Here is a 13,932-nt window from a genome sequence, read left to right as displayed (position 1 = left end):
GAGCCGAGCGTGAGCTAGCGTAGCTTTCCTTCTTCTCCGTCATTTTCTTTCGTACCAGTGGTTTCCAGGATGTCAGCAGCCCCTGTTCAGAGGCTTTTCTTCGGCAGCAGTCAGGAGAGGAAACTCTTCCCCCTCCATTATCCACCGGACCGGCTGGGAAACCAACTGCGCCGAGAGGAAGCGCCGCACCTCGGCCCCGGCTGCTATGACAACCACAAGGTTCGTCTCCGGAGTGGCTGCTTCACCGTGTTTTGCAGAATAATCCATCATCTTTGACACAAAAAAAAATCAGTGTGTTTAAGAACAGAGTATGCTGGTTGTTTGGTGTTGTCAGTATGTGAGAAGCAGCCTAAATCTTTCCGTCTCCTTCACAGCTTGGGACCATAGTTTATGGCTTAGAAACGACCCCGCGGAGTAAGAGAGGATACGGCCTGTCTGCCAGGACTGCAGCACGATTTCCAGCCTGCAGCAAGGTGCATGACACACCCCCACCACAACTACCCGTCAGCCTGAAGCTGAGAGCACATTCAAGTTCAGTTTGTCACAGGGAGTGTGACTCAACCTGAGAAACATCTGTTTAATATCTTCCACAGCTGCATGACTTTAAAAGTTTAAGACAGGAAGCCTGCGTTAGCGACTGCAGGTGTGATGTTTGGAACATGTTTACAATCAGAAGCAAAATCGCGTTTACTGGCCAAATATGTGTCCACATGCAGGGAATTTGACTCTTAAACACTGGACTCAATGTACTTGCAAAGGAAAAAGAAAAACGCTTATGCCAAAATATCAAACAAGGAATATACATGCAATGATTGATGTGGCAAAAAATGCAATGAAATATACAATGTGCAGGTATTTGTGTTGATAGTGATAGTAAATGATGAATACACAGTTAAAATCTGTACATAAATGTGTTATAAATGGACAGGCACACTGCGAAAATACTCCACTATGTGGAAAAGTCCTGCATTCAAACCTTAAGTAAAAGTATTCACGTATGATCAGCAAAATGTACTTAAAGTGCTTGAAGTAAAAGTGTTCATGTTGCAGTAAAATGTTCCTGTCAGTGCTTTTCTATCATATCTGATGTTTGTGGATTAATATTACTGCTGCACATTTTACTGCTGTACATGTTTCAGCTTGAGCTCATTTGAACTACTTTACATACTGTTGGCTGGTTTAATCTACAGATGCATCATATTCTCTTTTTTTTTTAACATTATTGCCTTAATGCAAAAAAACAGGCAATTAACATCATGAAAACAAAATTCATCTTGAGATTGGGCTTCATTTGTCATATAAAAATAACAATACAAGAAGAGCACACATTTAGTTATTTCAATACATATCTACAGTATTACAAAAATGGTACAAAAAAATTAAATAAAATAAATGACAAAAAACAAAATATTGGTATGGGTGTCCTAACCAAGATAGTCAATGACTGGTGCCCATCTTCGTAAAAAAAAAAAAGTAGGCATTTTTAACTGTAACTGAGCAGTCTTAGACTCCATCATGTAGACATGCCTTACTTTTTGTAGCCATTGTGAAGTCATGGGAGGGCTTGCTTTCATCCAATTGATAGTAATTATTTTTCTTGCAATCATCAACAAAATATGCATTATGTAACATTGTTTGATAGTGAAAAGGTGGTTAGGAAATACATCCAATAAAAATATAAGTGGGTCCAGGGGGAAGTCCATTTCCAGAATCTTCTTCAGTTCTTCTTTGATGTTTTTCCCAAATGTCTGTGTTTTTGGGCAGTCCCAAAATATATGAGTGTGGTCACCAACCATACCACAGTTCCTCCAGCATTTATTGCTGGTATTGGTTTTGGAGACAAACGTTTTTAAGGGTGTCCTGAAGAATCTTGTTTTGACCTTCCAGTCAAATTCTTTCCAAAGTTGACTTCCAATCCCCTTGTGACATCTCGAGCATATGTTTTCCCAAGATTCATCATCTAATGTTGTATTTAGTTCCAATTCCCATTGCTGTTGATGCATCATATTCTATAAGATCATCATGTGTTTGTAGACTCTATCCTCCAGTTTATCACAAACATTCAAAATCACCAAATTTAGAGATATGTGGTCAGGAAGAGTTTGAAAATTTGTAATCTAGTAAAAATAGCAAGTAACTACAGCTGTCAAACAAATGTAGTGAAGTGAAAGTACAATATCTGCTTCTGAGGTGAGGAATACAAGTACCTCGTATTTATACTAAAGTACAGAACTTGAGTCTTGAGTCTGATGAACGATGTTATGTTGCATCATGGGAATTTATTGGATTCAGCCTTTTTGGAGCTTGACCCATATTAGAGACTATAAATCAGGACATCTCAGCCGCTTCTGCTTTGATTGAACCTTTCTGTTCATCCCGGTCTCGTCTCGTCCCCTAACTGTACTGTAGTGCAGAACTAAACCACTGGACCTTTTAACATGTCAAGTTAACTGGATTTGTACAATTTCTATTACCAGATGGAGACCCCTTCCCCACAGCAGTACCATCAGGATCAAAGCTTGTCCAGAGTCCCCCCTCCTGCTAAAGCACCTTTCAACTCAACCACACTGAGGTTCAGGAGGCCACCATGTACATCTGAGGACAGCCCGGGGTGAGACTCACACACACACACACACACACACCTCCACTGCAGCAGTGGTGAACCGGGCTGACAGGTGATCATTTTGTGACACAGCCCTGGGACCTACGCTCATGATGCCGCGACAAACAGGAAAGTAAGCTGGCCCATGTGCTTTGGGAGACCGGACTGGTCCAGGCTGCCTCAGGTGGAGAAGAAGGCACTCAGGGGGAAGGTGAGTGAAGCGAACGCCATTCTGTGAATCTGGCCAAACAAATTAAAGGCAGAACGGGCAGGAAAGTCAAAGTTTTCCCCCTCCTTTGCTGTTCATGCATGCTCAGATCTGGCACCCGGTGCACTTTCACCCCCTACAAATTGTTTATTTCATCCAAAACTTTTTTTCTTGTGAATAACTTTACTGAGAAAACATGTTCTTCATCGTCAAAGTAGCAAGTAATCATACTTTATGGTGCAAAAAGAACAAAAATTGTGCAACAAATATGTAAGGAAATGTAGTCTTTGACAATTGTCAGCTTTTCAGATTAAAGTTTTTAGTAGTCAAGTATGTTTTAAAATCTGTATTTTAAAAAAAATATAGAGGGTAATCCTTTAAGCCCTTTAGCAGACATTGTGGTGCGTTGAACCCCGTTGTCTTTTTAATACAGCAGGATTCACACACGTCGCTGCTGATTGGGCGACACCTGACACCTGACAGAAAATGTACCTCAAAGCCAGTTTCATAGAGTTTAGAGGAGAATCTGTACCAATCCAGTGCACGCTGTTTCTAAATTAAACCTGCTTTTATGGAGTCCCGCCCTCACACCCTACACTACTTTGTTATTGGCTGAGGGATTCAAGGGTGGACGCGCAGAAACACCCCTTACACAGCCAATAAGAAAAGAGCCTCCGTAGATACAGACGCCACCAGTGGGACAGACGTGATGACTGAGGGATTATTTTTGAATGATAAATGTCAACATTTTTTTTTTTTTTTAAAGGAAATCTTACTCATTCTGCCTTTAAGGTTTCGACTCCAAAATGTAAAATAGCTGGTTCACAAATGAGTCCATATCCACCTAAAAGCAGGGATGCAGGATATGGGGGATATTTTCCAGACTTTCATGAGGTGTGTTTGTAGAAGCTGAAAAAGCGTAGTCTGGTTCCATGACATGATCAGAAGGTAGCTTAACGTTGGGCCAATTTACCGCGACTTTCTCTAAGGAATATTTTGCACATGCAACCACACTGTTAGATACTGTGTAAGTGTTAAACTCACGGTTGTCGTGGTTTAAGATCGTCAGTGAACTTCACTCTGGGCTGTTTTCAGTGTCGATGACACAGATACTAAGCATGGTGTCTGCAGAGCTCTTGACTTCACCCACAGACATGAGAGTGTTATTAAGCTTCTCATCTAACTCTTACCAAGGAAGCAAATAAGAGTTTAAGCTTGATGTGCAGATAAAAACATGTTTTGAGAGTTGTAAGTTGTGCTGCTGACCCACCCTGAATGCTGCACAAACACAATTACACACAGCTGCCGCTAAAAATGCATGATTTTCTTTATAGGACTTCTGTTTGATAAATTCAGTGTGTTTTCTCACATAGTGCAACATCTAATGTGTTTTTGTTTATTTTTTCCCCTTTAGCTTGACAGTGAAAAGGAGTTTCTGAAGCACAGGAGCCGAGTGGCCTACATAAGTCTGTACTATTAACTCTAGAGCTGATGGATGAAAATCCATCTGAGATATGATGGTGCCTTTGTCAGGTTGTTTTCCTGACCTTTTTCTGTCAACAAAACCGGCCAAAACTATAAAAATTACTGTCTGAAACTGTTGTCAAAAGTTAGATATCTCAGAATTACAAAAAGAAACGTATATTTCTTTATTCACAAAATGACTGGATTCCTGTATGTTATTCTATGATGTTGTTTACAAAGTGAAACACTTTTTAAAGAAAGTGAGTGCTTGCTGAAAAAAATGACAGAACAAAACAAAGTTCTCTTCAATTGAAGTCAGTCAGGGTACAAAAAGCCAGCAGCAGCACTGGTCCCACGTTAGGGCCGCTGTAGCCGCTGGTCCCGGCCCACACCGCAGGCTTCAACACCGGGCCGCTCCTCTGTGTGGAGGGAAGCACTGCTGAAAGCACCAACCGCTGTGGCAAACGTGAGTCTGTTGGGCTCGGTGGCTCATTTCTTCCTCCTCACTTTGGGTTTCTTGACCGGCCGGAGGTACGGGTTGTCGATCATGTTGTCCTCGTTGGCCTTGGCGGAGGGAACGACGCCGCTGGGAGGAAGCATGGAGTTCTCCTTGTCATTTCCTGGATCATCCTGAATGAGGGAGAAAAAAGGTGGAGGTGAACAATCATTGCAGTGCACTTGATTGCAACTTAGATGAGAAGATGACATCACTCAATTATCTGTAATGTAAGCCAGCGCTCCTGACCAAGAAACAGTGACAGCTTGTAACTCGCGAAACGACGTGTTGTTTTTTACATTTCTGTTTCTGTGCAGATTAAACAAACGAGGCAGAGTGTCTATTTATCTACAGTGAGGAGGCCACAGGGGATGAGTGGTTCAAACACAGAAACTTCACCCAGGAGACCAGTTTGAGTCCTGTGTGGAACCCAAAAACCTTTTTTAGTTTAGACTTTAATGACTGATTATTTTCAGTTTGGTTACATCCAGGCACCAAAACTGCTTGGTTCGGTTTAGGAAAAGGATCACACAGTAAATTACTTTGAACAAAGCCAGGCTAACTGTTTCCAGTCTCCATGCTAAGATGAGCTATCTGTCTCCTATCTTTAACACCATACTTAACAAATAACTGAGTGGTATCAATCTTCTCATCATCAACAACATATTTCCCAAAATATCAAACTATTGCTGTCAATTCAAATTCAACATACTCTCATTAAAGGATAACTTTCGTTTTTTTACAACCTGGACTTTATTTGTAGCATTAAATACGACCATTTACTCACCCAGACAACTTTGGTGGCATTTGGAGTCGTTTTGAAGAAATTAGGCCCAGAGGAGCGGCGCGTATATCCGTATAATGCGAGTACTCGGGGCATCCATGCGCAGCCTCTATAAACGCATAATCTGCAGAAACTCGTTCATATTCCAATATTTTGTAATGATATGCTGGTGCTAATCCCCTCTGAGCGTGCTATCGACATCCGGCGTCTCTAGACAACTACCTCTCATGGATGATGTCATTACCGAACGCCGGGCGCTGCGAGCAGCCAGCCACAACACGGCTAACTCTGCGGCGGTCGGCTACGAATACGCAATAATGAACCATAGCTGTGCCAAACTACAGCTAAACTAGCTGACCGCCGGCTCAGAGGGGAATAGCACCAGCATATCAGAACAAAATATTGGAATATGAACGAGTTTCGCCGCAGATTATGCGTTTATAGAGGCTGCGCATGGATGCCCCGAGTACTCGCATTATACGGATATACGCGCCGCTCCTCTGGGGCTAATTTCTTCAAAACGACTCCAAATGCCACCAAAGTTGTCTGGGTGAGTAAATGGTCGTATTTAATGCTAGAAATAAGGTCCAGGTTGTAAAAAACGAAAGTTATCCTTTAATGACATGTCACTCTGTAAATAGAAAAAATATAATAATATAAGCAGATTTATTTGAAAAGGCAAATTGGATATCAGATTGGAACTTACAGGACCAAACATCAAACCTCTGCTCACTGTGGATTTGGACGATTTCATGTAGAATATACAAAGCTCTATTATGGACATCTTCAGTGGGCTTTCTCAGGAATTCACACCAAATCCTGTTCCTGGTTCTCAGGAAAACTACCCGCAAGAACACGAGATTTTGAGCATTTGGATGTGTGTGTGTGTGTGTGATCACATGTACTGGAACAAAGACGCCTTCTCCGAACCTCATTGACGCCATCATGCAACTGCCATGCCTACATTAAGAATTCCAACCTTGAAATGCTGTTATTACGGTAATTAAACTGGATTAGCCTTTCAGATGCAGTGGTTTCTGTTAACCTGGGAGGGATTTTCTTTCTGCCAATCTAACCAGTAATAACCTCTGGGCCAGAACTAAAACGGTCATACACTCCTCTATTATTTCCATTACTAACTGTCTTTTGGCAACAAATAAATGGATGAGCAATAATTTAAGTTAAAGTTAAATGAGGACAAAACTGAAATCCTGCTACTCAGCCCTAAAACAAAAAGAGAAATGATGTTCAATAATCTGGGGAAACTCCCTGGATTACATCTGAGGCTACAAATCTTGATGTTCCCCTAGACGCAGATCTAACCTTCAACCCCCACATCGACATGCTGATAAAAACTTCATTTTCCACTTTAAAAACAGCTGAAGTACTTTCTAAATCAAAAATATGCTTAAAAAACTGATTAATGCCTTTATTTCACGCCGACTCGATTACTGTCATGTATTAATTACTGGCCTCTCAAAAAAAAAAAAAAAAAAAAAAAAAAACCACACAGACTTCAGCTCATTCAAAACTCTTCCGCTCGGCTTTAACCAGAACCAAGAGGAGAGAGCACGTTAGTCTGGTTTTAGCTGCTCTGTTCTGGCTTCCTCTAACATTCAGGGCTTCCTCCTTGTAATTCAAAGCCCTTAATGCTCTGGAACACACTACCTGTCAATATCAGGGAGGCAGCACGCAAATTATTTTTAAATTAAAACTAAAAACTTCTCTCACTTTAGCCATAACTTGCAATGACTTCCTGATACAGGTCTGAAACTTTTATGCTTTGCCTTGTGCTGATGTGCTGCTGCATGTGACGTCTTTGATGTAAAGCTCTTTGAGCTGCAATTCTTGTATGAAAGGTGCAATACCAATAAAGTTTATTCTTATGTTATTATTATTACCGCTCAGACATTTAAAAAAAATGGTGACATTAAGAAGATATGTTAAAGAAAACGAAGGACAAATGATTCTGTGTGGTTGGCTCTGTGCATTTTGTAGGGAACATTGTTTTTCTAAAATAGTGTGTTTTAAAGAATATCTGTAATTTCATGTCGAAATATCCTGGGTTCTCTGGATAAAATTTATGGCAAGAAATCTCAGGAATCCCAGAGGAGCAGTGGCATATTCCAAGGCAGTAATAATAAAGAAAGGACACCACAGAATCAAAGCAACTTACAGTGATGATGTTTCCTGTCGTGTTCTCGCTGTCTGTCTGGTCGTCCTGCTCCGAGGAGTCTGTCTCCTCCAGGGTCTGCAGTTCCAGCTCTGAAGGCAGGAGGGCGCTGAGATACGGGATGGTGCTCGGTCGCGCTGCGATCACTGACAACAGTCGCAGGAATTACAACTCATGGAAAAACGACACGGCCCTTGGTAGCATAACAGACATGCCGGCATACATACACAGAAAAAAAACAAGACAGACTTGAACGTGTCGGCGACAGATTTTGACAGAGACTGACTGACGACATCACTCACATGGGAAGGCCGTAATGTCGTCTTTGAAGAGGCTCTGAGTCTCTCCGGTCTTGGCCATGAACCGTGTGAGCGCTCGCTCCACGTCTCTCCTCTGACTGGCTGCCTTCTCTCTCACCACTTGGTAGTCTGACACAGGCTCTCTGAACGTCTGAGTGCACGAAGAAAAACACGTCACACACTTCACTTTCTGGATTTTATATGCTGCACATAATGACAGACTTTACTGGTGGTGAAACTGAGGGGTGTTTTCTTGTCATTCAGGGAGAATCAACATACAAAATGGTTTATATTTTATCTTCACAGACAGTTTCACTCAAGGAAAATCTAATTGCTTCAGGCTTTGATTAAGGCTCTGCTTAAAGACCATGAAAAGTTCTGACTCACAGGTGTTTTGATGTAGGTGTGGGGGTCAGGGAACTCTGGGAAGTGGCTGGGGATGTGAGCCGGATGTGTGCGTTTCTGTCCGGCTGACAGTGCTTTGGGAGTCAGGGGGGGGTTCGTCACTGGAGCTGAAATTCATAAAATCCAAAGATCACAGTTATATCATGCGGGCAAATTTTCAGTTAGTATCTTACAAATCAACGGAGAAACTGAATCTACCGTTATTAGTCTTGTTTATAATCCATACCAACAGCAGAGACAGAGCGGCTACTTACGGGCCGTTATGACCATCCTCTGTGATCTCTTGGCATACACAGGCAGGGTGTCGACATTGAAACCTGCAGCAACAGATTAAATCACGTCCTCTGTATTACCTTGTGTTGTTGATGTATAATTCATATGTTGCTGCCCTCCAGTACATACCCATTTCAATGAGAGCGACCACTGTATCCGACAGCGTTGGGACGCTTCTGGCTGTGTGCTCACAATAAGCTTTAGCACACCGACCTATTTCAGTTATATCTGAAAAAGAGACAAAACACTGTGGTTTAGAAAAGTCTGTGCTTATGAACAAATAATGTGCAGACATAACAAATGGATGAGTCATAAAGGATGAGATTTAATTTCTGCAGGAATCATCAACAAATACAACTGGCCCTATTTTTTAGTGTCCACATACTTCATTAAAAGAAGACGTGGAAGTACACAATGCGGATATAAGGAAACAGATACAGCAGCTAATCAGCTGCTACAAGTTCTATAGCACACAACAGGTACGCACCAGTCCTACTTTTTCTTTCCAAGTACGCATCCTGGTACTAGACTTCTAACCCAGCATCAGTGCTCCCATTCTCCAACCGTGTGTGACTCTGTCTTTTGTCTCAATAACATGCAATGCCAGGCCTGATTTTCTGAACCACTCTCCTTCATCAAGCTTTGTTAAACCTGTATAAAACTATTTTGACACTGCAGTCTATTAAAATGACCTCCTGACTGTATCCTTAGAAAAAATATACTGAATCAGTTTTAGGTAAAGCAGCTAACCACAACAGGCACTGTCAACATTTGCAGTTTCAAAGTAAAAGCCTACCACTGCTTAAAATGTACTAATTGACTGAAGCACTTGAATTGAGCACAACAAAAAGCTGAATCTAACGTAGTCACATCTGTTACTATCAGTTATGCATAACAAAGGTCTTTATAACGACCCATAAAGATCCAACAAATCAGCTCAGCAGCAACAATAATGATGAATGACCTCCACAAGGATCCAACTGTATCTGCAAACAAAGAAGCCTGCATATGCATTTCTCACACAAATGTTTTACTACAACAGTTGGGACACTGTTTAAAACATAAATAAAACAGCATCCAGTCGTTTGCAAACTAACTGTGTTCACTGACAACAGTTTGACAAAGTGTTCCTGAACCCATGTAGTAACATCCTTTATCCAATCATGTGTTCACAAAGTGGTGAACCTCGCTCCATCCTCGCTTGTGAGCGACTGAGCCTTTCCAGGGTGATCCTTTCATACCCAATCATGACACTATCACCTGTTACCAATCAACCTGTTTACCTGTGGAATGTTCCAAACAGGTGTTTTTGGAGCGTTTCCACAACTTTTTTGTTGCTCCTGTCCCAACTTGTTTGAAACGTGTTGCTGCATCAAATTCAGAATAAGGAGATATTTACAACAATCTAAGAAGATGATGAGGTCAAACATTAGATAAATTGTTTTTGTAATGTTTTCAGTAGTGTATATGTCAGAAATGATTAGCAAGCGATCAGAGAACCACAGAAAATCTTCATCCCCGTGCTCACATAACTGCAAAACATCTGCAACCCATCAGCAGAGTGAAGAGTGTAAGAAGATGAAAATTATAGTCTTTGGTCCAAAATTTGTCTCTCAATTTTGGTATGTAGAAAAATACTTTCTGACTTTGACAACTCACACATAGAAAGGTGGAGCTGTGCAACGTGTTTTGATTTTGATTCACAAAAACGTTCAAATTGCTCCAAGGAAAATGAACCTGGTCACGCCCAGACTGAATGGAGGCTCTACTTTAGAGTTTATACATACAGCTCTGCATCATCTCAGTGAGAGTCTCCACCGCTGCCTTCTCTGCACTCTCGAAGCCGCTCTCTGTGAGGAGGGCACTGACAACGACCTGCAGGGTGCGCCGCCGGGCCAGGTGGTAGTTCTCTGCCGGGCTGGAAGCTGCTTTCAAACCGCTTCCGCGCTGGAAGCAACAGACACAGTAAAACCACATCAGAGAAGTCACCAGAGACGTCCTGGAATCACACATCACATTGAGTACGAAGCGGGCCAAATAAATTGAGAATATGAAAACATTAACGCAGTATCACCATATACTCGACAGGTTTGACTTACAGGAGCACATGTTCACATTAGCAGGTGTAGCGTTAAGGATAACAAATAGAGATAAATTAGCGCAGACTTACACATATACTATACACTGTATGGTGTTCGCATTTTTAGCGGTTAATGGTAGAGAGGCTGCGCAGAAGTATGCCTAGCGACGTGAAAATGCAGCTAACACATAACATTATACGAACATTTCGCGAGGCAGGTGAAGATTCATTCATTAGCAAACGGTGAGCTAACCTTATAGTCTGTAACGAAGTGCAGCAGATTTATTCTGGATTTAAGAGTAGTTATTTTAAGTTGTTAGTCTTGTTTGGACAAACTCAGTATAAACGAGTCTCTTCCTACAGACTGCTAGGTTAGCTTAACACCGTAAACTCGGCTACATCGCGCTCATAACGGTGAGTTTAATAAGCTTCTCCTACCCCTCCTGCATTCAGCGAGCCTCCTGATGCCACCGCAGGATCTGCCATTTGTAATTATCTGTACCCGCCGGGTTAAACGTCTTTAATTGTACAGTGACAACAACTTTATTTGGCCGACGACCATCTAGCCGCCGTTAGTAAACACGGTGTGAATTTATGTCGTCGCTTCCGTCAATCGCCGGAAGTAGAAGTTAACCCACTCTATATTTACTGCCGCCATCTAGCGTGTGTGTGTGGAACTGCACCTGATACGTTTTCAAGGTTTCTATTCAGGTTTAGATGGTCTTCCTCACTGAATACAGACTTGTGGAAGATGGAGTGTTTCAAAACCCTCCATAGAGAGGAAGCCTTTGCTCTCATTAGCAGCGTATAGGGGAAAAGAGTTAAGCATGAATTTGTCACACAGAAGATGAGATTGATCAAATGTACTGCGGTTAAATGTAGTTTACTTCTCTTAATTTACAAATGCACGTTGTGTGTTTAGGAACATATCTAGCTAAGGAATGTCTTCTTGCAACATGTACAAAATTTAGAGTCACGACCGTGAAATATTCTTATATTTCAGTTGCCAGCCGAAATATGTCTTTATTGAAGTGCAAAATGAATCCAATCACACACATTCCATTTTCCCATCACATTCTTCAAGTCACATCCACAAGTAACTGCTGCCCAGCAGCCAGACATTACTGTACCCTGCAGCTTTTAGTGTATCTGCACATCTCATTTTTTCCCAGTCAACAGGGGCAAATTGCACATTTTAACCAAATCTGAAATAAAAGAATGAGCACAAAGTGACCAGTTCAACATGGTGATTTAATTTACCACCTCTACCATCAACATGGCAACTGTCTTGTCCATTTCCATCAGCAGGGGAGAGTTTCTTTAAGACGCATGTAAGCGGTTGGCTGAGCTTCTCTGTCCAGCTGTCACCAGATGTTTGGCCTTGACCTCGATCGCTACCGTCTCCAGCACGTCCACAACGTCAGGCTGAATCAAGGTGGTGTGTGCCGTCAACACCTGCTTCTTCTCCTTCTTCCTCTCCTCCATCAGCTCTGCCAGTGTGTCTTCAACAGTCTCCTGCTCCACAAACGGCAGAAGAACTGTTTCCACCAGTCCACCGACCACTCCGAGCATCGCCAGAGTGGAGCCGAGCATGTAGATCTTCAGCATGCCCCGGTTGGGCCTCTGGTTTAGCATCTCCTTAGCAAATGGGATGATCTCGCCAATGGTTTCCATATTGTGCTGTTTGATTTGTCTGTTGAAAAGAAAAGGAGAAATCACAAACAGTTGATTTAGTGTTGACAATAAAACACTCTGGATAAACTGAAATCAATCTTTCTACTATACACATGAAATGCTGATGGACAAATACTCACTTTGAAGCACACTTCAAACTCTGACTTTTTCTCAGTGTTCGGCCCAGTCAGGCATTCACAGGCAAAGAGACGAGGGCAGATCCCGAAATTTAAACACAAGTGGAGCCACGTCAACTCCCACAGCGGCGACAACATGCATATTCATGAGGCTGCTGCAGTTGCTTTTTGGAGATTGGGGCTTGTTTGTGCAAAAGGACACGAGCTTTCAAGACAAGCAGTGAGGGAAATATTCCCTGGAGGTGAAACTGTGGCTGTGACATCACATGAGGCCTGCGATCCCGAGTCCACAATGAGGCTAAATCATGTCAACATGCAAATACTACACATGTTGCTGAACATTGAACAACATGAGTGGTTGGTTCGTGTTGCGTGGCTTGTTACCACAAACGTTGATCCTCATCAGGAGAGCTTGAACAGTGTCCAATCACAGCAGGTGGAAATGTGGAAAGCCAGTCCCACTTATTGGCTGGAAGGCATTGTTTGACAGCTGTATGATTACATTTAGCCCGAACAAATACTCCTTATCCAACACCGAGAGATAAGGTTCATGAGAAGAGTAGGTTCCCCCCAATCATCCAATCCATGCACGGTCTGACCGTGGAGCTGACAGTGAAGCAGTGAGAGATTGCAGGGGTTCACATGTGTGTGTGTCTGTGTGTGTGTGTGTGTCCTCATCTGAAACTCTGTGCCCTTTGACCTCGTCCCCTCGCTGCGGGAGAGCAGAGGGTGAAGTCAGGCAAAGGAGTTTTGAAATGTGTCTGATCTTTGTCACAGAGAGACATGTGTCATCAGCCGTCAGCGAAAATGACAACCGGCCAACATCACGAGACATCTGCGTGTTGGTTCAACATCTGCACGCCAGATGATAGACTGCACCGTATAATCCAGAGTGATTTTCAGCCACGCTCGTGTCGCGGCCGCATCAGCCGGCCTCTCACTCGGTCTGTTGGTCAGTTTAACACTTTAGCTCAGACCAAAACATTTTGCACAGACGCTCGTGGTACGCAGATGCTGCATCGGTGACTTTTCATCCATCACCATCCAACACTTTAGTTTATGACCAAATAAACTCCCCACTGACATCCCCATCAGTCTCAGTCTGTGTTTAGTGCTAATTAGCAAATGATAGCATGCTAACATGCTAAACTAACAAAGTGAACATGGTAAACATTATACCTGCTAATATCAATATGTTAGCATTGTCATTGTGAGCGTATTAGCATGTTCATGTTACCATGTAGCTTAAATGCAGCCTCACAGTGTTTTACCAAAGATGCCAACAATGCCCTAAATCGAAGGAAGGCCCACAAAGGTTCAAAAGCATATGAGCAATG

General features: G+C 42.4%; 3 protein-coding genes across 3 annotated transcripts; 1 reads left to right on the top strand and 2 right to left on the bottom strand.

The window, feature by feature from the left end:
* The first annotated feature begins 69 nt into the window (after positions 1-69).
* On the top strand, positions 70-5,507 carry LOC121612677 (protein pitchfork-like). Its single transcript, XM_041945716.1, has 5 exons — positions 70-219; positions 375-473; positions 2,478-2,611; positions 2,696-2,813; positions 4,225-5,507. The coding sequence occupies exons 1-5, from the start codon at positions 70-72 to the stop codon at positions 4,288-4,290; spliced, it is 567 nt and encodes a 188-aa protein (XP_041801650.1). The 3' UTR covers positions 4,291-5,507.
* taf8 (TAF8 RNA polymerase II, TATA box binding protein (TBP)-associated factor) lies at positions 4,446-11,373 on the bottom strand. The gene is made up of 8 exons (XM_041945715.1): positions 11,223-11,373; positions 10,492-10,651; positions 8,834-8,932; positions 8,686-8,748; positions 8,414-8,538; positions 8,030-8,177; positions 7,731-7,873; positions 4,446-4,904 (listed from the first exon to the last, which is right to left on the bottom strand). Exons 1-8 carry the CDS (start codon positions 11,268-11,270, stop codon positions 4,764-4,766), a joined length of 927 nt encoding a protein of 308 aa, XP_041801649.1. The 5' UTR covers positions 11,271-11,373; the 3' UTR covers positions 4,446-4,763.
* A 398-nt stretch (positions 11,374-11,771) lies between these two features.
* g0s2 (G0/G1 switch 2) lies at positions 11,772-12,655 on the bottom strand. Its single transcript, XM_041946465.1, has 2 exons — positions 12,599-12,655; positions 11,772-12,477 (listed from the first exon to the last, which is right to left on the bottom strand). The coding sequence occupies exon 2, from the start codon at positions 12,456-12,458 to the stop codon at positions 12,105-12,107; it is 354 nt and encodes a 117-aa protein (XP_041802399.1). The 5' UTR covers positions 12,459-12,477; positions 12,599-12,655; the 3' UTR covers positions 11,772-12,104.
* Positions 12,656-13,932: the final 1,277 nt, after the last annotated feature.

Source organism: Chelmon rostratus, chromosome 10 (assembly GCF_017976325.1).
Source record: "Chelmon rostratus isolate fCheRos1 chromosome 10, fCheRos1.pri, whole genome shotgun sequence".
Classification (NCBI taxonomy): Eukaryota; Metazoa; Chordata; class Actinopteri; order Chaetodontiformes; family Chaetodontidae; genus Chelmon; species Chelmon rostratus.
The sequence above is the reverse complement of the archived record's forward strand: the minus strand, read 5'-3'. Positions and strand labels throughout refer to the sequence as shown.

Coding starts and splice junctions, on each gene's coding strand:
- LOC121612677 (XM_041945716.1), top strand. CDS start 70: ATGTCAGCAGCCCCTGTTCAGAGGCTTTTCTTCGGCAGCAGTCAGGAG. Junction 220..374: donor GCTGCTATGACAACCACAAG/GTTCGTCTCCGG, acceptor TCTCCTTCACAG/CTTGGGACCATAGTTTATGG. Junction 2,814..4,224: donor AGAAGGCACTCAGGGGGAAG/GTGAGTGAAGCG, acceptor TTTCCCCTTTAG/CTTGACAGTGAAAAGGAGTT.
- taf8 (XM_041945715.1), bottom strand. CDS start 11,270: ATGGCAGATCCTGCGGTGGCATCAGGAGGCTCGCTGAATGCAGGAGGG. Junction 8,178..8,413: donor ACACCTACATCAAAACACCT/GTGAGTCAGAAC, acceptor TCGTGCACTCAG/ACGTTCAGAGAGCCTGTGTC. Junction 7,874..8,029: donor CGACATTACGGCCTTCCCAT/GTGAGTGATGTC, acceptor GACTGTTGTCAG/TGATCGCAGCGCGACCGAGC.
- g0s2 (XM_041946465.1), bottom strand. CDS start 12,458: ATGGAAACCATTGGCGAGATCATCCCATTTGCTAAGGAGATGCTAAAC.